Genomic DNA, 26092 nt, shown 5'->3' with positions numbered 1-26092 from the left:
CAGCTTCTGTGATTCACTGGGATGGTATAGGGTTTTTCCTAGGAAAGAAACTATATAAGATAGCACAAGCAGACACTTACAAAAATAGACAAATGTCAACAAAGAGACAAAAAAAAATCAATCTCAAAAGTTTCAGAGTTCAACACTAAGCATGGAGAATCACACTGTTCTGTCTGTCTCTCTATGCTTTCCATTGATGTCTTTGTTATACTTGCCCTCAGTTTGTACTCATTTTCATTAGAATTTGCAGGTACAAAGTCCTGAGAGCTCCAGACACTGTTTGTCCGTCAGTCACCTACTTGGATTGAATCTTTATAATTGGTGGGTGGTACTTGGTGTGCTATTAGAAGGGAAATCCTATAAAACTGTACACTGGAGATATGTAAAAATAACAGACAACCATCTTGATTTATGCTATTGAAATAGGTATTGGACAAATTTCAAAAAGTTCAGAGGTTGAGTTCAGATAAGTGTCTGGAAACTCAGCTGCTTCTCCGAAATTAGGAGTTAACTGATAATACTGAGCATCCGTTAAGCATCTGCTTTCAGTTTTGTTTGTTTAAAAAAGAGTTGAGGCTGGTTTAAGCAAATGTATGAAAAATTTCTGTTATCTTACTGCCAGCTCACAGCAAGTATCCAAAGCTCAGATGCTTTTCTGAAACTTCTGGCTTGAAAATAGGGCTGGAACACATAGATACTCAGGTTTTTCTCAGATGCACAATTTCCCATCATTTCTTCTCAAAGCTAAATGGGAAATACTGTAGGGGGGGGAAAAAAAAAAAAAAGCAACAGATTGATTTGCTTTAACAGAGCTGTTTAAATTTCCTAATTACAATTAATACTAATTAAATATAATACTTGCTGTGTTGTAATAAAAAAACACACAGTGTTATGGAGACTGACATTCTAAAATGCTAGAGGGGATAAACTGTACTTCTGCTGATGATGTCAGTGCTGTTTTGTGTAACTGGATGTAACATAGCCTATTGCCTTCAACAGAGAATTAGGTGCCAGAACCTTTAGGTTCTATTCCCAGTTTAGCTACTTGACATGTTATGCTAGAAGAGTTGGTTAATCTCTTTTTCAGAGAGCCTCACTTTTCCGGTACATAGAGTGTAAAATAATGATTCTTGCTCTTTTTTGTAATGAAGGATAATCTTTGTCAAGTGTTGTGTGATTCTCACAAGAAAGACATCATTTTTAAACTGTGTTAATACTTCATTAGCTGTATTTGATATTCCCATGCTATTTTAAAAGGGCTTAAATTACTCTAAAAGTGGAAATAATCATTAACATATTTTTATCCATACAATTAAATCTATTAGTTTTCCTACAGTATAGAGACCTAAGAATTACAATAAATTACTATACACTTACTGTATTTCCAGTGGAATTACTGCATGCTGTTTTCAGAAATACATTCGCAGTATTTTCTATTTAAATTGCCATGATTTGCAAAAATAACATTGAAATCTTGATATTAGTAGTTGGTTTGGAATGCACATTAATTTATGAAATTTGTACTATGAATTGATTAGAAAAAAAACAACTCTTCTTTGGATACCAAATTATGACCAAAAATAATCAAAATCATTAGCTGTATGTGAGAAAGATGCAAAATAACTCTGTTTTGAAAAGGAGAAAAGAAAAGGTTTTGTTATTACAGCTATGAAACTCACTAGAAAGGGTGCTGGCCATCAGCCATTGTTTTTACTTTTTCATGACACTTTTTATTCTCTTCCTGCATTCTCTCAAGTATAATGTGAGCCAGAAAATAGACGACATACAGGAGTGGGTGACTAGCTTTAACAAAATCTATTTTTCATTTTACCCTTTGACTATCTCATATTTTTTGTCTGTTGTCATAAATATGGAAATGCATAACACATTCATCCAGGATCTTGCAAAATCTGGTCAAATTCCCCTTCATTGGTTCCAGGTCAGAAAGCATGTAAGAACTCTAATCTGGGCTGCATATCCTCCCTTGTATTCTGGAATGTGCAAATCATAAAGTCTGTAGTCTTAGTAGCAGTTAGCATAGGAAGTGCATAGCTGCCTCTTTTCATTTCTCCAAGAATAAAGCATCTTGGTGATGGAGACTGTGCTATTACAGGAATTCATTTAGTTTACAACAGAGTCTGGGAAGCAAGTAGTCTGATGTCAAGACAGAACAGTTTCTGAAAATCATTAATAGTGGGAAGGAACACTATTTAGGAAAGGCACAAGATACGCTGAAGTGCCCAAGGTAACAAACAAGATGGAGAAGGAGGGATTTGTCAAATAGAGTAGATCTATTGAGACCAATCCCATGGTAGAAGTTGTCCTGTGTTTAGAATTTTAGCCTGGCACTTGGAAGTAACATTGGTTAAGTTCATTGCTTTGCTACAATTGCTGTTCATCTATATTATACTACATAAAAGATGAATACTGTTCAGTCATGGTACTGTACAATAGAAAAATAGAGTCATAGACCAAGTGAGTCACTGCAGTGCTACGTCAGGAGGTAGGTAGTACATTTTTCAGGCAAGGTTAGCAACCACATGAAAAATGTCAGTAAATCTGATTTTTACTGCTAAGTGATTTCTTAATAATATTAGCCAGGCTGCAGTAGCTACCTGGGCATGCATCCAATCTGTTGTGCTTTTTAATGTATTTCTGCTGCAGAACAGGAGCTTTGATCCACATCTCCTGATTTGCCTGTTTGAATGCACCATAGAGGATTGTTGAGGTAATCCAGTGGGAAAGAAAATAAGAAATAAGTTCTATTAAGGCTAGCCCCCTTCATTTGTATGTTAACTGCCTTCCACTTTATATTATTCTTGGGGGAATACACTGAGAAATTAAGAAATGTCATGAAAAAACAGTATTCAAGTGCACTGGCCAGAAACTCTGATCAGAACTCCTCTATTCTTTGACATGAGAATGAGGAGGATAAAGAGGAGTGCTTGTCTGTTTCTGTAACAGACCTGGCTGCCAAAACAGGCAGATACCTCCTGACCCTTTCAAATATCTGAAGCAGTATCATGTGAATTGCTTGATCTAGGTCACTGCAACTACATAAAGAATTGTTACTTCCTTTCTGGTGCATATCTCTTGTGTTTGTGATTTATTCTTTATCTACTAGCAGCCGTTGTATTAACCCAAGGTGAGCATCCTTCCTTCCTTAGTTTATAGCCCCTGTGTACATATCTTGATTTGTAAGATGATGATAATATCTTATATTAAGGCAAAAAAAAAAAAAGTCCACTCAAAACTCTATTACTTTTCAATCAAAGCAGCATATAAAATAGGATGTCAACATAAGAATACTCCAAGACAGTATTATTAATACCATTTTCACAATATAGTATTTCACGTTTCTCTTACTATTAACAGGATGTACCTTTATAAATTTTAATACAGTCAAAAATTAGAAAGAAATTTACATTGCCATTTATTTCCTTTAATAATCTGACAGCATTATATTGGTTTTAAACCAGATGTAGAAATTATGTTTTAACTCCTTATTCATAGTAGTTTGGTAGATCTTTCTTGTAATGACTTCCCAAAATGTCCAAAACCCCTGAAAAATATTTAAACTTCTTGCTTCTCTACAACAAAAATATAACCTTTCTCCCCAAGAGGTAAATCCACAGAAACAAAGTTAACATGAAATCTTAGAAAAAAATATTCTAAAACAGTATATGAAACTAAGACACATACTTGTTTTTCACTAGTGTTGTATTCCTCTACCTTAACCAACATACTGGGTTATGACACTTGTGTTTCATTTTCTTTGTAAAGCTCTTGAACCTTTTAATGCTGAATAAGTTAAGCAAAAAAATCAAAATCAATTCTTAAGGAACATTGGATTTCAGTCACAATTGCCTTTTAATTTATGGTGTATAAAAAACCGCAGAAGAGCAATAGCACTTACAAGCATCTTATAGTTGCCCTGATTTTCTGTTACCTGCAATTATGAAGCTGCTTTTGTCAAACAAATACCATATATTTGTAAAGATAACCAGTTCGACAAGGCATCAGGCTCTCTTGCAGAATCTGTGACTGTCTACTCTGCGTATCAAATACTGATTCTTCCTTTTGTGAATAAACTGTACAAATATGAAGACTTTCAGCTTCAAAGCTGTATTTTCTGTTCGACTTATCATAACTCTTTTTCCCCCTTCATTTGTTTTCTCTGAGATGTTTTATTATCTCTGCCACACATATGCAGTTCTCACATTAAACAGTGTGGGAGGATATTTACGTCCAGTGTCAAACATGAAAAATATGTCATACTTCCTTGCAGTGATAATGTTTGCTTATAACTTTTCATCCTTCCCAGCAATGACATTACAGACCCTGCAAAGTTTGTGTTTAGATGTGGAACATTGTTTTATATGCCAGCAGCAGAATTACTTTAATCTTTCAAACTGTTTGTGACAGTCGTAACTGTTTTCATCACTCAAAGATCGTTGTATTTAAACAGATGAAAGAGTGATTTACATAAATTGGCATGAGTCTGCAAAGCACAGATCCTTATTGCTGTGGTACTCTGAGATTTTAGAGTTGGACAATAGCCTCAGTCCGTAAGACACCAAATAAGGTGTCCTGGAATGTGATTGCATCCATATGCCTCTAACAAATGCAATATTGACAGTGAGCTGATTCAAAGAAGAAGAATTTCCTCTGAAATGAATGTTTCCTCCTACACTACCAAAAGAATTACCAGCATCAAAGTCCTGAAAATTGATGTTAATTAAAAATATGACTTCACAGGAAACTTTCGATTGATTATTTTTGAGACAGTTTTACATCACACTGCTACAATCAGTTTCACTATAATCATAACTTACTTCAAAATTGGAGGGCTAAACGCCATTGCAGTGTGTAATATGTAATTTAGAAGTGTTTATAATAACAAGTACAGTATCATCCTCTCCTAGAAGACAAAGAAAGAATCTTTCAGAGGAAACAGTTCCTTCCAGATCCTTTTCAGTTTGATTATGTGTTATACTGAATTACTGTGGATGCCACAGTCATTAGCACTTCATGATAGAGGAGGATTTCCTATTAATTACAATTGAGTGGCATGATGAATATTAGTGTTAATACCCTTGATTTAATACAAAAAACTGTGATGTATGTGATTGTTATAAAATGTATACCTAGAATCACTGATTCCTTTACATAATTGTTATCAGCTTGTCTGGAATCTAATATTTTAAATTCTCATCAAACCCCTTATTTTCAATTCAATTAGTGTAGATTTCTTCCAGTGCTTGTATCATAGGCATATAGGTAAACCAAATCTCAGGTTATATTTTAGTTTTCCATGGACTCTTCTAGTCCAACTGCTTTCTTCTTTACTACGTTATAATGAATTTTCTGCATGATTTCATATCTTTTCATGTCGTTATTGTCTGCACTGCAGTGTCACTCCATTAGCATGCAGTTTATCTCGATTTGTTCTGCTATTTACATTCTTGTCTTATCCTATTTGTGCTGGTATTGAAAGTCAGTGAACTAATATAACTTAAATGCCTGTGAAAACTTTCCTTGGTGGGAAATACAGATACTTACTGATTAATTATTTTAGATTATATATCCTATGTAAGCAGTTTACTCATAGATGGAAAAAATTACTATGAGGAAAAGAGCAGAGTCAATAAATGGAAAGGATAGGATAGAAGACATTAATGCGTTTATTTAAATAATGAACGGCCCAAACACTCTCAAATGCCAATAATACTCACTGGTAACCTTCACCTTATGTTTGCCCCATATCCTCTTTTATTTCACACCGTAATCTTTGGATTAAGCTTGAAAATACCCTTCCCTGCTACTGTAACACAAACTAATTAGGACAATAACATGCTTAATCTGATATGCACTTATGTAGAATTTCTCTGTAGACTTCTGTAGTTTTAGTATGTTGATCATTTTTCTCAATCACGTTTCATACCTTTGCAAACACATCAATATCCTGTTCTAACGCTTTTGCATGATTAATACAAATACTCGTTGCTGAAAATTTCAGCAGGAAATTGCAGCTCTCTGGATTAGAATCTCTTCTGGTGTAAACTGTGTTTTTCTTTGTTAAGCAATGATAACAGGTAACATCTGTAGGCCAGACATGAAATAGACGTCAGAACGAGGCTTCTTTCTAAGACGAGAAGACAAATTAATTTGACACCCAAACTTTTTAAGCAGGGTTTAGCAAGACCATTTGTTTTGAGAACAAAATTAACAGTCTCTATGTTCATAAGCAATTCTCAGAAATTTGAAGCTAGTTGAAAGACAAAGTACCAGATTACTATTAAACTATCAAAATTGGAGAATGAAGGAGTAAAAACATGTGAATGATACAGTGTTTTAAGATTAGAACTGAAATAGAAGACAGACTTCTAATAAATGCAAGACAAGTCTGATTTTAGGTCACTTCTTTGCAACTTCTATTGTAATATCTTTGTGCCTAAATACTTCGGGTGCCAGGGCAAAATATTTAGAAAGGTACCATTGCAATTTCACTGCCTTTGTCCTGTGAAGAGCAGTTACAGTGTTGCTTTGTGGACATCTTAGCCAATGTGGAGAAATCAGTAGTCTTCTTTTTTTCTTAGTATATGAATTGATTGAAACAGCTCTGCTATCATGACATATACATAATTTTGTAAGTCTGTTTTTCCTTGTCCTAATGGAGAAATAAATGAAGAGAAACTAAGTTAATTATGACTGGGTTATTACATCAGGATGAGTTTAGATACAAATGATACTGGTTGTGTTAATTATCATTCCCAGAAATAGTTTTTTGTCTATTACTAGTTAAGATTGTAGCTGAAGTTTTATTTGACTACCATTTTGATTCAGCTATCAACTATTAACCCCTTCTACTTGTAGAAAATTGCAATTATCTCATTTTTATGATTTCAGTTAAATTTATCATATATTTCTATTCTTCTCTCTGTCTTTTGCATCAACCTACTATTATTATTGTGTAAAAGCAACTTGTAAGAGACAGAAGGTACCTAATAAACAGTAAGGTAGTAATAAAGGCCCAGAGGTACACCTACAAGGTACATTCCCTGGTCCTGTTATGTAATATTCATTTCCTTTTACATGAGGGTGAACATGAACAATGTAGAAATATTTACATACACTCTGAGGTAAAAAAAAAAAAAAGATACATAGAGGTCAACAGAAAATAAACAAGCTTAAAAATAGATCAGGTAGATGTAAAAATAATTCTTGTTATTTTCCCATTTTTAAATTAAGCAAACACAAGAATTTTTCTCTTGCATACTGTTCTCATTTCTCTCATCATGTTAAGTGTAGTAGGAGCCATAAAATGGCCCAACTGGTATGTGTCATGCATACTTTACTTTTCCCTTCATCCTTTCCCCATAAGGAGAATAGTTTGCTTAATTTTTTATTTAGAAGTTTAGATGTTCTTTTTGTATATATATATATATTCTTATTTAGTATATATTTATTTAGTATATATTCTATATATTATGTTTATCATAAAGAAGGCAAGTTCAGCAATATATATATGCCTTGTACTGGGAAGCAGGTTGTTGTTTCTTGTAAAAACATCAATTTAAAAGAATCCTAACAAAAGAATCTTTAAAACAAGAAGCCTAAAATACGCTATTTACTGCTGTGTTTTATTTGTGGCAAGAAGGAGAAATATTTCAGGTCTAAATTTGCTTCCTTTTTTTTACATTTTGTTTCAAATTACAGGTCTTTAAAACTAATAGCTAGCTGAATTTTCCCACTTAAATCTAAGATGTAGAATAACCTTGCGTTAAAAGCAAGATTTAAATGCATTGGTAGTATGAAATCATTTGATATATCTTCATGATCTTGAAAGGGAAATTACTACTTTTTTGTTTAGAAAATCATTTAGCTTATGTACATACATTCTACACAAATACTTGTGATTATAGTATTTTTAACCACCTATCATAAGTATTTGTGTAGAATGAATGTAGTCCAACAGTTATTTTTTTCTACTGACATGTTCTTTAAGTAGAAGTTAAATTAGATATACATGAATTTTCACAAAACATAGGTGATTTAAACAGAATTTCTCAGAATTTCTTTATTTTGTGCGTGTGATGTTTGGTTAAATTGTACCGATTCATATTTCCCAAGGTAAAGCTTAGGATTTCTTACTAAATATGAACCTTTTTAAATGGGTAGGTTGTTAATTAAAAATTCCAAGTTTTATTGAAATTTCTCTCTCTCTCTTATATATATGTTGTATAACATATACAACTTCTCTTTTTCTTGAACCAGATCTTACTAGATGTTCTCCAAATTCAGTTTTGATTCAAATACGATGAAGACTAAAACACCAAACTTCAAAGACCAAGTTGCATCAGGTTTAGTGATGTTATGTGGATTTATGTGGAGAGGTTTGCTCACTATATAGAGCAGAGTATAGAGGTATACCCACTATATAAACCTTTGTATAGCATTTTACCCACCATACCTAACCTGTAATATGTAAGAAATTTTCAAAATGAGAAGCGTTCATTTGGCACATTCCTCCTCACTGAAATGCTGCTACAGAAGCTAAAAATATATTAGTAGGTAAAATCTACCTTAATATTTCACTTATTTTTAAATATGAATATCTGATATCAGTACCTAGATTACCTATTTGATTTACCCTCAAATGTAGTCGATAATCAATTTGAGCTTGAAGTTCCCTGCCCCCATCCTGTCTATGTGGCTGAATAAAAAAGGGAAGGTGACCATCATACTTCCAAGCAGCACATTTTTAGAAGGTTAGAACGATTAAATTCATTCTCAATAATGTAGTTTTTCTGTTCATGCTTTTTATTGACAGTCTTTGTTGCTTAAAGAGCCTTCATTGCTTTTTTTTTTTAAACAAAAACGTAGCAAAGAAACAGATGTGTCCCATATAAAATATGCAATAAATCTTGTCTCACAAATTCTTTTCTCTGAACTTTCTGACAGAAACTGTCAAATATCCACTTTAATTCTAGTATAAAATGTTCACTTTGTGTCATGGCGCCAACCACCATATGCTAGAATAAAGTCAGTAACCAGCAATAAAAAAGGCAACATACACACCTTTGAAACAGTACAAGCAATCAACAGTGAGAAAGGTCTATATAAATCTATGGAGAATTAATCTCAGCTTTGCCACTATCCTGCTGTGCATTTACAATGAGACTTTGCTCCCGACCACCAGAAGTAGCTTACTTTGCAGAAGGAGTGTATCGTAATGAGGGGAAAATGTATGAAAAACAAAGCAGCAGCTTTTAACCCCCCTACCCCCATCCTTTGGATCACCTAGAAGAGCATGTCCTAGTGTGTTCAAACGTGTGGGGCCATTACACATCACGCATTGCTGTACTTTAGCTGATCATGTGAAACCAATCTTTAGTGAGCTCAATCAGCAGAAATTAATTTAGCTTCATAAATCATTGTTATCATTCCACAGGAGGAGGCAATGCTATGGCTTTTCTCTCCTGAAAGCTTTCAGTCCACAAATTTCACAATCTTTTTTGAAATTAGTTTAATTCTCTTTATATAATTACTCATTCTTTACTCAGCAGATTAGCTGTTGGTTCACCATCTAATTAACTTTTTTTTTTCTAATCCCTCTCATGTTTTTGAGAAGACCTGATTCCTGTTGCTTTACACAATCATTCTACATGTATTTTAAAATATTGTCCTTGTTATAAAAATTTGCTGATCCTATACGTTTTTATTTCTACTTACAATACGAGATTGTAGTTACAGAAAAGCTGCATATTTAGTTTTCTCAAACACAGAACAGATTGGATTTAACCTTCTTCAGTTTGAAAGGATTAGAACTAATTTTCCAGTTCTGTAAACTGTTTAGATACATTTAGTCATCTCAAACAGTAATCTGCAAAATCACATTTGGAATTACAGTACAACATAAGAATTTATTAAATAGAAGTTGGAATTAGTATATATTTTCAGAGTTTTAAAAGGCTTTAAAAGCTATTTCTTCTCTAATACCACACATATGGGAGAATGAGAAATTAATGGTTTAATTGCACCTTAACAGAATACAGTTTCAAATAATGTAATTGGAATAAATTGAAAAATGTAGTGCTAATTCTTGCTTTCTAATTAATAACTGCAGAACATAGGAAAGTAAGGCTAATGATAATTCTAATTTTAATGAAACCATGAACTTTTTCTATACAAGCTAACTGAAAAAAAAAACTGCTTTAATTTTAAAATCTACTCTCACAGAATACAGTAAAAGTGTTGAGCTAAGAAAAATACATTTTAAGAAATGTAGGGCTTTAGTAAATACACATAAAATGTTTTATTTTCGTGGTTGGTTATGACATTCTGGTAAAATGACCTTCAACATTTTTTCTGAGAAATTTATAGACAGCATGATCACTTTTAAAAGAAAACATAATTTCCTAGTTTTTTATTACCTATGATAATAAACACTTCCTTGAATGTGTTGCTTGAGTGTGTTCTGCTGGTGCTGTGTGCCTCTGTATGCATACCAATATCTACAGTTTGTGAAGCTTTGGTAACATCAAAAATACTGAACATTTTATAATGTTTAACAGTTTCTGTGCACTTGATGTTAATTAATTAGTCCTTGCCAGTACCTAAGGTACAGGTTGGTAAATAATATTTCTGATTGCTCATGGGGAACCTTGTTTGTTAAGCAACTTTCCAAGACTGCACAGAGACTCTTTGTATGATAGAAACAGTTGTACATTTTCATCATTGGATGTGGGTTTCTTAGTTAAAAATAATTTTTGTACCACTGCAAAGGAAAATAAACTTGTAAGGACTGGTTCAAGGAAGCATGATTAAGACCTCATGGCAGCAAGTGTTCTGAAGATTGTTTTGAAAGGGTTTAAGATGTCTATACCAGTATTTAAACTGTCCAAAAAATATGCATAGCCAAATCCTATGTTAAAAATGTGACATTTTCTAATTTAGAGAAGAGGTAAAGGAAACAAGGCAAATGTGATCACACTGCCTGTTGTTTGTTCCCTTGCCAATAATTTTTAATGGACTGGCCAATTTTGACCAAATGTGGCAGAGTTAGACGTCTTAAGATATTAAGCTTCTAAAATCTCAATAAAAATATGTGGCTAAATAGAGAAGAGTGACTCTATTAGCCTTCCAGGGAGAGAAAGGCTGTATCATGAACTCAACCCTTAATTAAATGTTAATGAATCCATCTGGGAACTAACTCTAAAATACAGATCAATAATAGGCCAAGGTTCATTTGTTCCATTGCTCCCAGACCTCCTTGCTTAACTGATACCATAAAAGAAAGATCTGTTGATTCTAATATGCTGGAATAGAAAAACTGTATTAGACATACAATGAAATAGTTACATGTACTTTCCAGGTTGTCTGTCAAATTTCAGGAGTTCATAAAGACAGCAAATTAGAAGTTAGCGACTAGCTAAAGAAAGCTAATCAAATTATACATATTAGAAAAATCAGTTGCTTGAACTCTGTACATAGAACACTTAAGGTTTTGTGGTGATTTTTTTGTTGTTGTTGTTATAAGACAAAAAAGCTCCTGCATGAGAATGGTGAACTGTAGTGGAACAAATTGTAGTCATATTAAGTATGAATTTTTCAAATTTGAAATTGAATACAATCAAAATTAAATTGGAAAATGTCTTACACTACATATTCTTTCCTGTTTGCTATATTTATGTTTGAAGTCAATTCTTAAGTAGTAAGATTTATTTTGTATGGAAATAATGCAGAAGTAACATATAATAATGCAGAAATAGTAGAAACTTCAGTCCTTATGCATAGCTCTAGTTACATAGATTTTTCATGAGTATATCTCTTCCTACAACAGAACAGACACGTGCTTTAGGATTTCTGACACTGCATAGTTTGCTAAAATCTTTTAAATTTATTGGGAAAGGCTTTCAATCATTAAAATGAGAAGCATAAGTGTCTGAAATAATTAAATTCATTTTTTTCTGTAAGCAGCATTTCTGAGAACTTTTATATCCTATTTAGCAATGCTTATAATGTGTTTTCTGAAAGCAAATGAACCATTCTGAAATTGCATTCAGTCTTTATGAAATGTAAAATTTTATCCCAATAGCATATGGTACAAAATTAGAAATGTCCATATCTTTAGCAATTCCAAAACCCCAATTTCATTCTCAGTACTATACTTACTCTTGTCAGTTGATTCATGTTTTCAAAATGCAGTACAGATTATGGCTTTCTTTCCATTTTCTGATTTTACATTCTGTTGCATTCATATGTGTATGTCCAGGAATATTTTATTATTTGCACTTGATACCAGTTAATTTGTTTAAAAAATTCTATTCCTTTTATTTCATTCCTTTAAAATTCACATTTCAAGAAAGGAGATTTTGGCAGTGTCAGGTAATGAAATGTATTTTCATATGTTACAGCATGCAGATTGTTCACTTGTATAATTTACAATGTATTTTAATGATTGCCTTTTTATGCAGCACCCTTTCTTTTTCTAGCCAGTAAGATAACACTAATAATAATAATTAATAATAAGATTGAATGGATGTTGTGAACACGGTGCATGAGTTGTTAGCAACATGCATGTGGTTCTGCTATCGTCATCTAATCAATAAAATCTCATACTGCATTGAAAACTACAGATTGTTTAACATGATAAATCAAGTGACTGAACACTTTGGCTATATTAATATATATATACATACATACACACACTTATACACACTCTTTTGGAGAAAAGAGTGCTTTCTGATAGTGCTGTTAAAAGGGAAGAGAAAAGTCTCATTTTCCCCAGACTTCATACCTAGTGGATGTCTTGAATAAAGGGTTTCTTAAAAATGAAGTTTGTTTTGAAGGTTTCACTGGTAACAGTTCTACTGAAAGCAAAAACAAGGGAGACTAAATCCATCCTGCTGTAGAACCTGCTGTTCTTTATATTACTATAGTGTCTAGGATTTTAAGCCTGTCTAGAATTTTGTACGAAAACAGAACATCTGTATTTTTTTAATGATCATCTCTAGTCTCTGTATCCATCTAGAAGGCCTTCTTTGACCTTTTTTCTCACCCTGCACAGTCCTTTATTAAATACAGTTGTTAAGAAGTTTCCCTTTTATCATAGAATCATAGAATAGTTAGGGTTTGAAGGGACCTTAAAGATCATCTAATTCCAACCCCCCTGCCATGGGCGGGGACACCTCCCACTAGATCAGGTTGCTCAACATCCCATCCAGCCTGGCCGTAAACGCTTTCAGGGATGGGGCAGATGATTGTATGATGATTGTACTTGAGCATGGAGACATATATGGCGTACTTCTAACTATAGAGTTTTCAGACCTCAGCATCTGATATCCAAGTATACCTGCAATGCATAATTCCGAAGAGATTTGGATCTGTTATCAAATGGTGGCATGTCTTCATGCTTTAAAAAGACCAAGAAAATTAGAACGCTTGTTGCTTGTTCTCCTTACCTCAGTAATGCCACAGAATGCCACATCTGGCAGTTTGGAAAGATAACCCAATCTGAGCTTCTCTGGGTATACACCTTTCTTCTTCAACCCTTGTTTAAAGGGCTAATACATTTCTATCTTCACAAATTATGGGTGGGCTTCTTCTTTTGGCTCTCTTCTGGCCTAACTGCTTAAGAGGTTTTAGTCTTGACTAATAATGAATGTGAGTTCTTTTGTGCCTAGGAAATGTCCTGTCTTTTGTCTCACTGTCCAAGCTCTATAAAGTTCAGAGAGGAATATCATTAGGGGATTTGGTTTGGTTTTGCATGTTTAGGGTTGTTTCTTTTTGTTTTGGTTTCTTGTTTGTTTGTTTGTTTTTTTGCTTGTTTTCTGTGACTATGTCTTATCCCAGATTCTGTTTTAATATAAGTGTGGTTGGTTGGAAAAGTCAGAAAAGACCCATTTCCTTACTTGAGACAAAAAAAAGATGAAATGCCTTGTTTTAGGGTAACATTTCCCCCCCCCTCAAAAAAAAAAAAAAAACTACAATTTGCTAGTCTCTAAATGTTCATGAAGCATATTTAACTCAGCCTTGAAATAAAAAACTAAGAGTTCTGATTTCTCTGCCATAACTGCAAGTTCTCTGGTCATTCTCATAATTTTGAACATTGCTCCAGAATGTCTGTAAAAGTTATAAAAGGTTATGCACAAGATCTTTTAATTCTGAAAATAATAAGACACTGAAAAATGAAAAGCTGTAATGGGTGTAATGGGCACAACTAATTCAGTAGATTTGCGTGAATTATTCTTCTTACATGCATTCATATACTTAGTATCAGAGAGAAATGCCAGAAGACTTTTCCACCCGGTGTTAAAAATTTTGACTAGCAGGCCAGGTGTAATTCATAGTTTTACACAGTTGTGTCCACGCATTTTTCTTTCTTTGCCCTCCACTCTTAGAGAATCCTTCTGCTTTTGTCTTTTGTTTACTGGCCTTCTCCAGTGTTCAGTCTGTGTCACTACCAATATTAACTTTCCCTTGTTCTTTGGGGAACTATTTCTTAGTAGCCAGATGTATGAAGAGATCTTGGTTCTGTTGTAGCTGGGAGTTGCTGTGCATTTATTAGAAGCATTAAAAATAAATATTTTCTTGTAATTTCTCAAGATAGCGTTTGACATGCTGTTTTATCCTCAGCAAGTAGAATATGTATCATAAATAAATAAAGTGGGTTTTTTTGTTTTTGTTTTTACCACTTCACTCTAGTACTGTTTCACTCTTAGAATTGTTACAGGATCATGACTCTTAAAATGCTTACTTCTGTATTTTAGTAAAAAGAAGTTGCTAGAAATATCTCAGGTTCATAAGGCAAATTCATAAGATTGTACTCCATTTATTTTCTTTTTCTTTTAACTAGATACAGATAGCAGGATTAATAAGGCAAGTTTTGTTATAGTTGTTTGTATTGCAAAAGATTATTCTAACAGCATATTAAAGCTGCATATTTTGTCAGTAGATGTTTTCGTTTCAAAACTCGTCTGTAAAAAGATACAAATTCTTCACTGATCCTGGTTTTCATATCTGTATTAGAAGAAAACATATTCATTAACACTGTCTGTTAGTCATAAGATAAGGTCTGTGACTTTATTCCGTATCTTAACCAAATCCAAACAGAAGAGCATATTAAGAACCTGCATTTGGAGATGAGACTAGACAGCAAACTACATTTGGCAGTTCCCTTTATTTTCAAAGGTGGTCAAGCCTAATGACTGAGGGCAGACAGAAGGGTGCCACCTTACCAGATACAGTTTATGGTAAGTCATTTTGAAGGACCTATGTGTAATCTGTACACATTACAAAATTGCAGATTAAAAAATCTGTATTTTGCAATGTACATCTACATCTATATTGTGATTTGGCGCAGTAGGATTGGATCTGTAGATTGAAATAACAGAGGCTAATGCCACTGTGTATACAACAGAGATTCAAGCTTTGGGTTAGATTTAATCTGAGGTGCACATCTCCGCATCATGTGTTTCAAAACTGTCTGAGTCTCAACATCTTAATTTCAAAGTAATGCTTTTAAATAGTTATTGGGTAGACATGATTATAGCTAAAGGTATGGAAAACAGTCACACATATAATACAGTTACTTTCTTGCTTCCTGTTTTCCCTTATGTTGGTGTGCAAACAAACACACTGTCCTATTAATGTAAACTATGCAAGTTCTTTCCTAGAAGTCACACCTTTTTTCCAATTTCTATAATAAATTAAAATGTCTTTCCTCTGTCTTCCCTTACTCTGCTCTTATGAGATTAAAAAACAGTAAGTGGGTTCTTACCACCTAACTATAAGCCTATAATCATGCTATCCTTGTTATTGTCTTCTTGCTTATGTGCAGTTGTATCAGGAAACTGAGGATACTGGATTTCTGCTGTAGCTCTGAATGTAGCTATGTGGGGATTTTGGTTTACTTAACATTTTTTGATCTCCTCAACAACAGGAAATTATTAGTGTAATCATAAAGCATACAGTTTTATACATAGTTCAGATTTTAGCCATCTTTGTTTTTCTATATGTAGTTAATTTTGTATCAGGAAGAACTATCAGAATTCTCACATTTTCTACTTTTAATGATAAAAAATATATAAGAGCTGTGGAAATAATAAATTAAGTATAGTATATTAACTTTAGTTCAATTTCTTAGGAGCCTGAAACAAACACATAAAAGAGACCTGCTGTCATACTGTCTTGCCACCAAGATTTGAGGTGGATAATATAATGGTATAGAATTCATTGTTTTCATGACACAGGACACGTCACATTGTTTTTACTTTTGCCAAAATGAAATAATCAAATAAGTACCTACAACACATTCACTCAATATATGTGTAGAAATTAATTTGTTTTGTCCATGTGCAGCAGTGCTGTGAAGTAAACCATTTTTAAGTGATTTTAGCTTAGTGTAGATCTCTGTGAAAGTACCCTTGTCATGAAATTGGATCAGTGGCCTTGTATGAAAAAAAAAAAGAAGTTTATAACTGTAACTGTATTACAACCAGTGTATGCACTCCTGTAGACTAAGCAGCATGAAGATACAATTCTTCATTTTGTATCATTACCATGTCTGAATTCCGTTTGTATTAACATTTGCACTTAAAGAATTTTTGTGTTATGGAATAGCAATAACTTCACCACTTCAGTAATTTGTTTACGTATGTAGTATTCTACTGCAGCTAAATTGACTATACTGTATATGGAATTAAGAAGAATAGATCAACATTTTCGGAAAAAAAAAATGCTTTTGCTTGAGTATCCAGCTCAGGAAACATTTTCAAAAGCAGAGAATGCCCATCCTTTGAAAACTGAATCTCTTTAAGTAGTTCGTGTCAGCACTCTGTAACAGAGGGGTTCACATTCACTGACTATATTTCAAACTCTTGGCTTCTTTTTCAAAAAATGATGTACATACCATACATTTAAAACTTAGTACATGTGTTTTTATTTACCAGCTTCCTGAACAAAATGTGATAGCTATATGGAACACTTGGTGTTAACTATGTTCAGTACCTGTTCATCAACTTTCAATTATTAGCACTGCAAAAATGGATTTAAATATGTAAGTTTTTGCAGCAATAAAGGAATATACAGCAATTTAACGATTTTTTTTTTTTTAATCTGAAACTCAAGTCTAATTATTTGGTTTTTATTTTGATAAATATCTATTTCTATATATTATAGTATCAGATTTTAAATGACTTTTAAAATCCAATACACCTTATTGCTACGCATGCATTTATTGCTACGCATACATTTAGGTACAAGAAATAAACAAAAATTGAACATTAGTAATATTTTACCACTTTTATTATATTTAGTGTACAACCTATCCAATTTTGAATGTAAGAAATGTTAAATATGTAGGATCTCTAAAACATTGTGGGAGTAATTTATATATTTGAAATGTTTTTCATTGGCAGCTAAAGAAGAACGTAAAAAAGAAGAGAGCAGTTTGGAAAATGCACAAAAATAGTAAGTTTTTTGCTTGTGTTTTCTAACAGTTTATTTTTGGTCAAAGACGTTATTGATCTAGGAATTATAGTAAATAGAGAAAAGCATCTGTACTTCAAAGAAGTAATGTACTTTCTGAAAATTTCTTATCTAGGCTTCCAGGAAAGAGTTCAGTTGAATTTTTACCCAGTTTTCTGTTTGAGGTTTTAATTGTTGTCAACATTTAATTGAATCAGAGTCTTACAGAATATTGTAATAACTGATTAACTGCTTAATGTAGTAAAAATATGTTTCAGTATCATAGAACCTTTTCATCACCTAAGCTATTGAATGCAGTATACTAAGAAGCCAATGAAATCTAAATGTTTTTGTTGCCTGAACATCTATTCCTTACTTAGGCCTGAGGAGGCAACATATGGGAAGAAGTAAGATACGTTGATTTATGGATAGATAATAAAATATTTAAGAAATCAATATTTATATTAAATATTGTTTACCATGTTATATTTTTATGAGATTGAAGTATCTGCTTTTAACCTTATTTGTGTTAGCTATGGAACTCTTTATATCAACGAAGGTAATTTTAGCTGTTAAAACTTTTAGTTGTAAAGATATCACGTATCTATATGAAAAATACTAACTACAGTATTTTCTTTGTTTCATTTCTATCCTCATACATTTAGAGATTGTTTTGCTCTATTCATATAAAATGTAAACCAGCTGTAAGACAGTTTAAAGAAAAGCTTATAAAACATTTTTTTTTGCTTTTTTTGAAGAGCATCCATATAAAGAGCAATAGATAAGGTTTCTTCATCTGAAAATTAGAAAAAGTAGTTTTCTACATCATAATGTATATGGCCATATGTTCAATTAAATTAATCTTTAACTTCAATGAATATTTATTCTTCATGGTCTAAAGGTAGATTTGTTGCAGTCTGTATTTTTATGTTAGATTTCTGAGCCCTGAGTGACTTGACCTAACTGAGACACACAGATTAGTCTTCCTAGACAATCAGAAGAGAGAGAGGCACCTCCCAAACTCAATTCAAGTCTTAGGTGAACTGTTACCATTTGCTGCAGAAGGTGGCAGAAAATTGGCAGAACTGTTGATTAACATTAGCTGGCTAGGCTCTTTACTTTCTGCCTACCTCCAAACTTTCCTTCTCTGGCACAGTTGTGCTAATGTTCTAGCTTTGCAGCCTTTCTAGAGCAGAGTAGACACTCAGGGGTACAAAAGTACGCTTAATTTGCAATTGAGTTAAGGAATTAGTTGTCTGATAAAGAGTTTGGGTTCTGTTGCTCCTAAAAGTCAGAAAGCGGCACAGGAAGCTAGAGCAAGCTAAATGAAAGCAAAACAGTGCTACTTGGGGAACATCTGAAGATGAAACACAGAGAGGGGCAGAGGAGGAAAGAGAGGGTGTAGAAGAATTCAGAATTCAGGACAGCTATAGCTGGAATGGTGAAGGTTTCAGTTAGGAAGGAAGAAGAGATCATTATGTTAATAAGGCTGCTGTTATCTGAAGCAAACTTGCAAAGAAAGTTTCTGGTCCTACTGTCCCTCACTCAGCTGTCCTAGTCAAGCTGTATGAACAGCTGAGGAATACTTGGCCAGCTGAGTGTAATGGAGATGAAAATCACCTTCACACTGTCCAGCAGAGGTGAACTGTTTTTACCATACGACTGATGAAGGCATTTTAGTATTTTTAGTGTTTGAAATCCCAGAATGGTTAACACAGGCATTGAAAGCTGTATTAGCTTATTTATTTATTTATTTATTTACTTTCTCCTGGTAGGGTCGCTACAGGACCCTTCAACTTGGAATATTCAACTTGGCTTATTCATACTCATTTCACTGTCATTCCTTTACCGTTGATCAGCAATTAACTTGAAATATATTTTCATGTCTCATGCAAAACCTGTGCAAGAAAAGTTATCATGTACAAGGATTTAAAAAACTATCAGCAATACAGGATATTCTCCAACATGTCCTAGAAGCTGTATGCGTCTTTAAAGAATCAAAAAACAGAGCATATGGCTAGCGTAGCTCGAGTCTGAACTTCCTTACTTTGTAAAGCAGCTGGAGTAAATTTTGGTTTGTTTTTTGGGGGGCATCTTCTCTGTCTTTGGATAGTTATTTTGTATTCTTCAAGCCTAGCTAATACTTGATGCTGACCTTGGCAAGTCCATATAAAAACATAAAATGGACTATGCAAATACATGTAGAAGTTAAGAAAGAAGTATTTCCTCAAGGTGCATCTATTGTTCAAGTAACATCTGTTTCATAGTTGAGAGACTCCTAACAGATCTTTCAAATACCTCTTATTTATTTTATTTTCAATATTTCCACTTCCTGTATTTTAGATTTAGGACCTATTGGCAGCTATAAAGAATAATATAATTTTCCTTTGTTTAAATAAGTTTGTTTTTTCAAGAAAAATGGATTGTTTTGAAATATGTTGTTACCTTTATTTTTAAATTATAGCATTAGTTTTAGTAAGTTTCACCAAATCTTACAGGATTGTGACATACACTTTGCAGAGAAAAGTGATTCAACCTTTACAGAAATGAACATACTATTTTGTTTTGTTTAGATGAGTCTCCACGTACTATCGCTAGTAATGTGAATTGCTTCATTTTATCTTACAAAGCAATGTCATAAAGGCAGTTAAAATGCCATCAGAAGTATCTTCTGTAATGAAAGGCTACTTTGAAAATATTCAGCTGTACAACAATACTGTATCCACACTATAAAATAAAAGGGCATTACAATATTGGCAATGTGTTTTCATAAAATTAATTGCTGTTATCTGTTTATTTACACACTTGGAAGGAGATTTGTTTTCTCTAAGAGCTTTGCAAAATGATTATTGGCACTGACTGTGGCTTTTTTTGCTGCTACTCAGAATTCTCCCTAACTACTTGAAAGTTATTTCTAGCCTAACCTGGAGATTTTTTATTGACTTGGCATATGACCCTTCCATAGCCCTTCAATAAAGATAAATGGCAAAATAAGTTCTCTGTGGAGCGTTGCAGAATAAAAATAAAGACATAGATACAATATAGCATTTCCTTTAATACAGTAAATCCAGTTTTTCTGTTTAAAATTGGTTTGACTGTGTGACATGTCTATATGATGGCTCATGCATCTGTAAGCTGACCTCCTAGGAGTGAGGTAGGTGTTGGAAGGTTAGTTATACTCAGCATGAATTGCTGCTATGATTTCCAAGGCTACGGGGAAGTTACGGTAATTACCAGCCTTGACTACTGAATCAGGAACCAGTCCTCAGAGAAACTGTTTCCCCCGTGGGCTTACGTGTTGACAGTTTCTTTTCCCCCCCCATCATAGCTTTGAAGAAACAGTGGGATACTTTGGGATAAAGCCAAAGCCTGGTGAGAAGGAGATCACACCAAACTATGTTTTCACGGTGTGGTACGAATTCTGCAGTGACTTCAAGACCATTTGGAAACGAGAGAGCAAAAGCATTTCCAAGGAGCGGTAAGGTTCTAATAAAGTCATTAATACCATTTTAGATGTCTGGGAAACTGTTCCTTCTCAAACCCAACAAATTATACTCCTATATTTCACAGGCGTCATTGTTTTCTTTCAGATCTAATGGACATCAAGGAAAGATTATTCCCTCAGGGTGCGTAGGAAAATTCACCAAAGGCATGCTGTCCCCACAAAAAGATAAACACATATAATCTGATAAATTACACTTTTGTAACCCCTTCCAATTACTAGCTAGTAAAATGAAAGGGGAGCTGTGCTAATTTGTAACAGATTGCTTCTCTGTGCATTTTCATGTTGAACTAGCCTAAATGAGGCGATATTGCTGTCGCAGACAGTACAGACAAATAAAAGTGAATGCTTTTCCAGTTAATATACTGCACTTGCATCAAAGGGAAGCCCCAGAGATTCAGGCCACACTTAGCACTGTGTTGAAGCCCCACACTGGATTTACAGCACCACTTCTGACTTTTGGTGTCCTGCTGAGGACATCAAACTACTTGCCGCTAGATCTCACCACAGACTCCTGATTTTATTAGTTAGAGTAAAATATATATATATATAAACCCTTCAATTATTTGCTTGATTTTCTTAAAGAAGCTAAAAATCTTTTACAAACAAAAAGCACTTCCACTACAAGTGAACCATGTTTACCATATCTTAATTCATTTGAAAAGACCTAAAGAGTGCTAATGTGGTCATGCTTTGGAAAAGAATGGATTAATCACTTTCAGATGAAATATAAATCCAGGTGTGTATTCCAAAGTGACAGAGATTTGAAAGAAAAGATATCTTAAAAAGTCTTAGCAAAAGTAGTAAAGTCATTTGCACTTATATTTTCCTTTTTGCTCCACATCAGTGGGGCTTCTAGATGTGTGTAAATGTAGATTTTTAAAGGACAAGATGTAGAAATTTTAAATTCCCAATTGTCAACATTATGGACATTGTTTTGCAGATGTTACAGGTTTTAGACACTTGAAAGTTGTAGCTTTTTGTGTTGTCTGCTTTATGATTAGGTTGGTTTTAGAAACTGCCAACTGTGAACATTTACGGAGAATCCTTTATTCCTTTGTTTCTAGTTCAATACACAAGTTTGATTTACACATTAGAAACCATGCAAAATAAGTAGTCACTGAGCAGATAACTATAATCATGCTTAAGGATCATCTCAGGGATATACTTTTCCCTGATTCATTACTTATTTTTGTTCCATAAATAGTTCATCGTAAATAGTTGTATCCATAGATACAAATTAACATCCAAGAAAAAAAAAGTCCAGATCATACATCCATTGTTTTTTCTGTAGTTAGCACCTTGATGGTGGGATACAGTGATCCCTTCAGTGAAATTGATCTAAAGTCCCTTGTAAATGTTTTAGTGCTATATTGGAAATCGTAACAAAACTCAGTTTCTTAAAACAATATTCAAGAGATCTTTGTTTCTAAGTAAACTACTATTTTCTGTGCTTTCCTACTGGGGTGAGGTGAGAACTTCTTGTTGTTTAATAACAATTTAAATAAAATGTAAAAGTCAAAATGTAACTAATATTTCATCAGTTCCTTTAATATATACCCTTAGTCCTATTCATAAATGTAAATCAGTATCAGTAGAATGCAGAATGCCAGTTAGTATATTTCTTCAAAGTAGTGATACTTTCTGGATTATACAGACTTTTTTCAGAGTTCACTTCAAATTATTTTTGTAAAGTTTCATTGGTGTCGAAAGAACAATGCATTGTCCTTTACACTCAGAATCTGGGTGATTCATCAAGACGATGTGCTGCTGAAATGAGGAGCCTTGTGTAATAAGTAAATTAGAATGGCAGAAGAGCTGTTTTCATTATCCTAAATTGCTTTGTAATGTACTATTGAAAAGAAGAACCTCAGGAAATCAGTAAATTAGAGTGATGGGAAAACTATCTTAATCATTTGAAAATGTCCTGTGAAGTCATGACCTTTTTAGGTTTCTGTTTTATGAAGTACGAGACTAACAGTTGATGAACTGCTGTCCAAGAAATTTTGAAAGAAAGCTAAGAGTCATTGTGCACACTGGTAACTAAAAACCTTAGTATGACAGGAATGGACAGCTGTCTTCCTTAACTGGCTAATTAATTGGATTCACTGTTTGTTTTGCATTTTTAGAGATTGTAATTAAAAAAAACTGCTCATCTTCAACCAATTATTTTGTTGTGAAGGAAATTTTAAAGAGGAAAAATTGATAGTAGAAGTCAATATTTTCAATCTTGGGTTCTGAAACTGAAGCATTGACATCCTTATGTAAATACTTTTACAATTACCTTACCTTTCAAATTTCAGGATGAGCTGCAGAAGCATAAAATGGATCTGAATTAGACTAGGCATGTAGATACCTAAATATGGATTTCATTGCTTATATTTATAGGGTTATGTTAATATTAATATTGGGTTTTAATTTCTCTCTCATTAAATACAGCTCAGAAAATTGAAACATTAATTATAGTATGTACCATTATGCCATACCAAATCTATCATTAAAAATGTATAAGCTTAAAATTCACAGTAGTGAAACTAAATCAAAAGATATATTCCAAAATTAAAATTTTATGCTGAAAACAAGCTACTTTGGGTTGCATAACAGAAGCTTTAAAATATCTGAATTTCATGAAAAAAGGATACCACCTTTAAGAAAATGACAACCTCAGCTGCAAGAGCCTGTTTTGTCTAAAATCTACTTGGCTCCTAAATGTAACACAACTGTAGAAATCTAATTAGATTTCTATGAGGCTTTTTTGTAAAGTAAGGGAAACACTTTAACTGAGCTGCCCCGCACTTAACCTACCATGAAAATAAATTAGCTGCCTGTAAGATATAGTTGAATCAATGTCGCTTTCCTGGACAAAATTTGCACACCATTTAGAAAAGCAAGACAGAATTACAGATAGCTAACAAACTTAGATAGATACAATAAATAAATGACTGTAGAGATAAAATGAAGAAAATTTGAAAGGAAATGAAAGAACCTTTAAATTTAGTGTATGTGTGCGTCCAGGTACATCAAGTTTTTTGCTTTCTTCTGTTTATGAAGTTTTGAGATGCTAACCAAATTGAAGACTAAAATGAAGGTATATTTTTCTGGCAACAGTGCACTTATACCATGGTGGATTGCATATAATTCCAGTCTCACTTCCTTTTTTTAGACTATTAATTTTATTTTCAGTAGGTATGTCTGTGCATTCAGAATCAAAACAAGTGTGTATAAATAACAACTTGAATACATTTAATTGATGTGAATGCCTACCCATAAATCTATTAAAGCATTCAAGATCTGCTAAAGTATATTTCAAGAGAATATTCTAGACAAGTCTGAATGTAGAGAAAAAGTATAAATATAGAAAAAATACGAAGTAGTTTGCAGTGACTATTGTAATCACAAAATGTGATTGCACGTTTTGCAGAATAAGTGTGACAAGGATTATCATTGTGTTTATGCTTTACATATGAAATACCTATATATGAAAGGAATTATTGCTGTTAATTTTTCTCACTGCTTACACTGTACATACCATATATCTTACACAAAGGTAAGATTACAGTATAGTTGCCATACTGGATTAAGCCATTTCTTTTAGATAGAACATATATACAAATTTCATAGCTCAGGAACAGAAATCAGAAAAGAAAAAAGAGAACCAAAGATTGTCTCGATGGCTGGAGAAGACATTATCATTATTTAATGAACAGAAATACATGCTACATTTTAAAAATAGGGCAAGTCCTATTTATGAAAAGTCCCTTTTTAACACCTTTTTTGTTCTTGAAATTCATCTCTGTCACAAAGCATGTCGATGGTCTCAGCTTAATCTTATGAAAAAAGCTATAGTGACTTTTTTGGCACAAAAGCAGTAACAGGTTCAAAAAGCAGAAGGTCTGAATGTAGCAGTGTAAGTTGCTAATATTAAAGACGAAAATGTCTGAACAGTAAGAAAGACACTGAACAGTGCCCAGTAAATATTTGTTTATTATAGTAAATTGGAGTTGGCTATACTTTTCTACTTCTTTCTTTTCTGATGTTAATTTACTAAATACAGAATGAGTTGTATTGGTTGCTCACTGTTTCTGAACATGAAGAGAGTAAGCTTGGGGAGTTCTTGTTTGTAACACTACATGATCATAAGAGATACCCTGTGAATTGCAAAAGCTCATGAAAATGCTGGCCAACAGAATATTTAGAATCTTTAACCATCAAGTAAGCTAATCTATGAGGCTATTTTGCACCTTAGAAATGACTGAAATTTGACAGAAACACTTGCCACAGAGGAACTAGTGAATTGTATTTTCATTTTCAATATTACAGTGACCAAGGAGGAAAAATAATCTTTGGTTCAAGATGTTATACAACTTTTAGATGACCAGATTTACTTTATAACTTGATTTTAAAAGTGAATTCCCGTAACTGTGTCTTCTAGAAATGGGGAAATTTTACATAAGGCTGTGTTATACAGTTGTAGTGCCAACACTTCTAGCATATTATAATCATAATCTTCCTATCTTATCATAGTACCTATCATGATTCTCTGCACATGCGCACAACTCGATGACATGGAATGGGGAAATTAATGAAAAGCATAATATTATAGCATATAGCATTATAAGCATAATAATGAAAAGCATAAAACATTATACAGGTACTTGGAATAAGAAAATGCATAAGCCAGATGAAATTCCAATGACATTACAAATATAAGGTAACTACTTGATAAAGAATGTGTGCATGACTTACAAAATCAAGTTGTTATTCTTTAGAAAAACAAATAAAAACTTGAAAAATACCAAAAACTCTAAGGCACCAGAGCCAAAATTAAGCAATAAAGGTTTGCCGTGTATCTGAAGATGGCAGCTAGAACCTGATTGAAAATGCTGGCATTAGAGGCTGTGGCTGCATGAACCAAAGTGATTTTGGTACTAATGCTTATACAGGTCTGCATATTATTACAGGTCTAAATATCATGCACATATTAATGTGCTTTTGGTGGGAAAGTAATTAAACCTGTTGTTTTCAATAATGTGTTGCTTCAGTGTAACCTATAGTATCTCACAGATGGTAACATCCTGTCTGGAACCTCTAAACAGTACAAATCTTTCATTCATATAT

At 33.2% G+C, this 26092-nt stretch overlaps 1 protein-coding gene across 5 annotated transcripts in view; it reads left to right on the top strand.

Annotated features, from left to right (window-relative positions):
• Positions 1-26092, top strand: part of FMN1 (formin 1) — a 211846-nt gene that overhangs the window by 170134 nt on the left and 15620 nt on the right. For all 5 annotated transcript variants that reach the window (XM_083839382.1, XM_083839384.1, XM_083839383.1 and 2 more), the window contains 2 exons: positions 17424-17475; positions 20801-20950. In XM_083839382.1, coding sequence (XP_083695508.1) covers positions 17424-17475; positions 20801-20950 — 202 coding nt within the window. The remainder of the gene's footprint in view (positions 1-17423; positions 17476-20800; positions 20951-26092) is intronic.

Source organism: Anser anser, assembly GCF_964211835.1.
Source record: "Anser anser genome assembly, chromosome: 5".
NCBI lineage: Eukaryota > Metazoa > Chordata > Aves > Anseriformes > Anatidae > Anser > Anser anser.
This window is presented reverse-complemented; position numbering and strand designations above follow the sequence as displayed.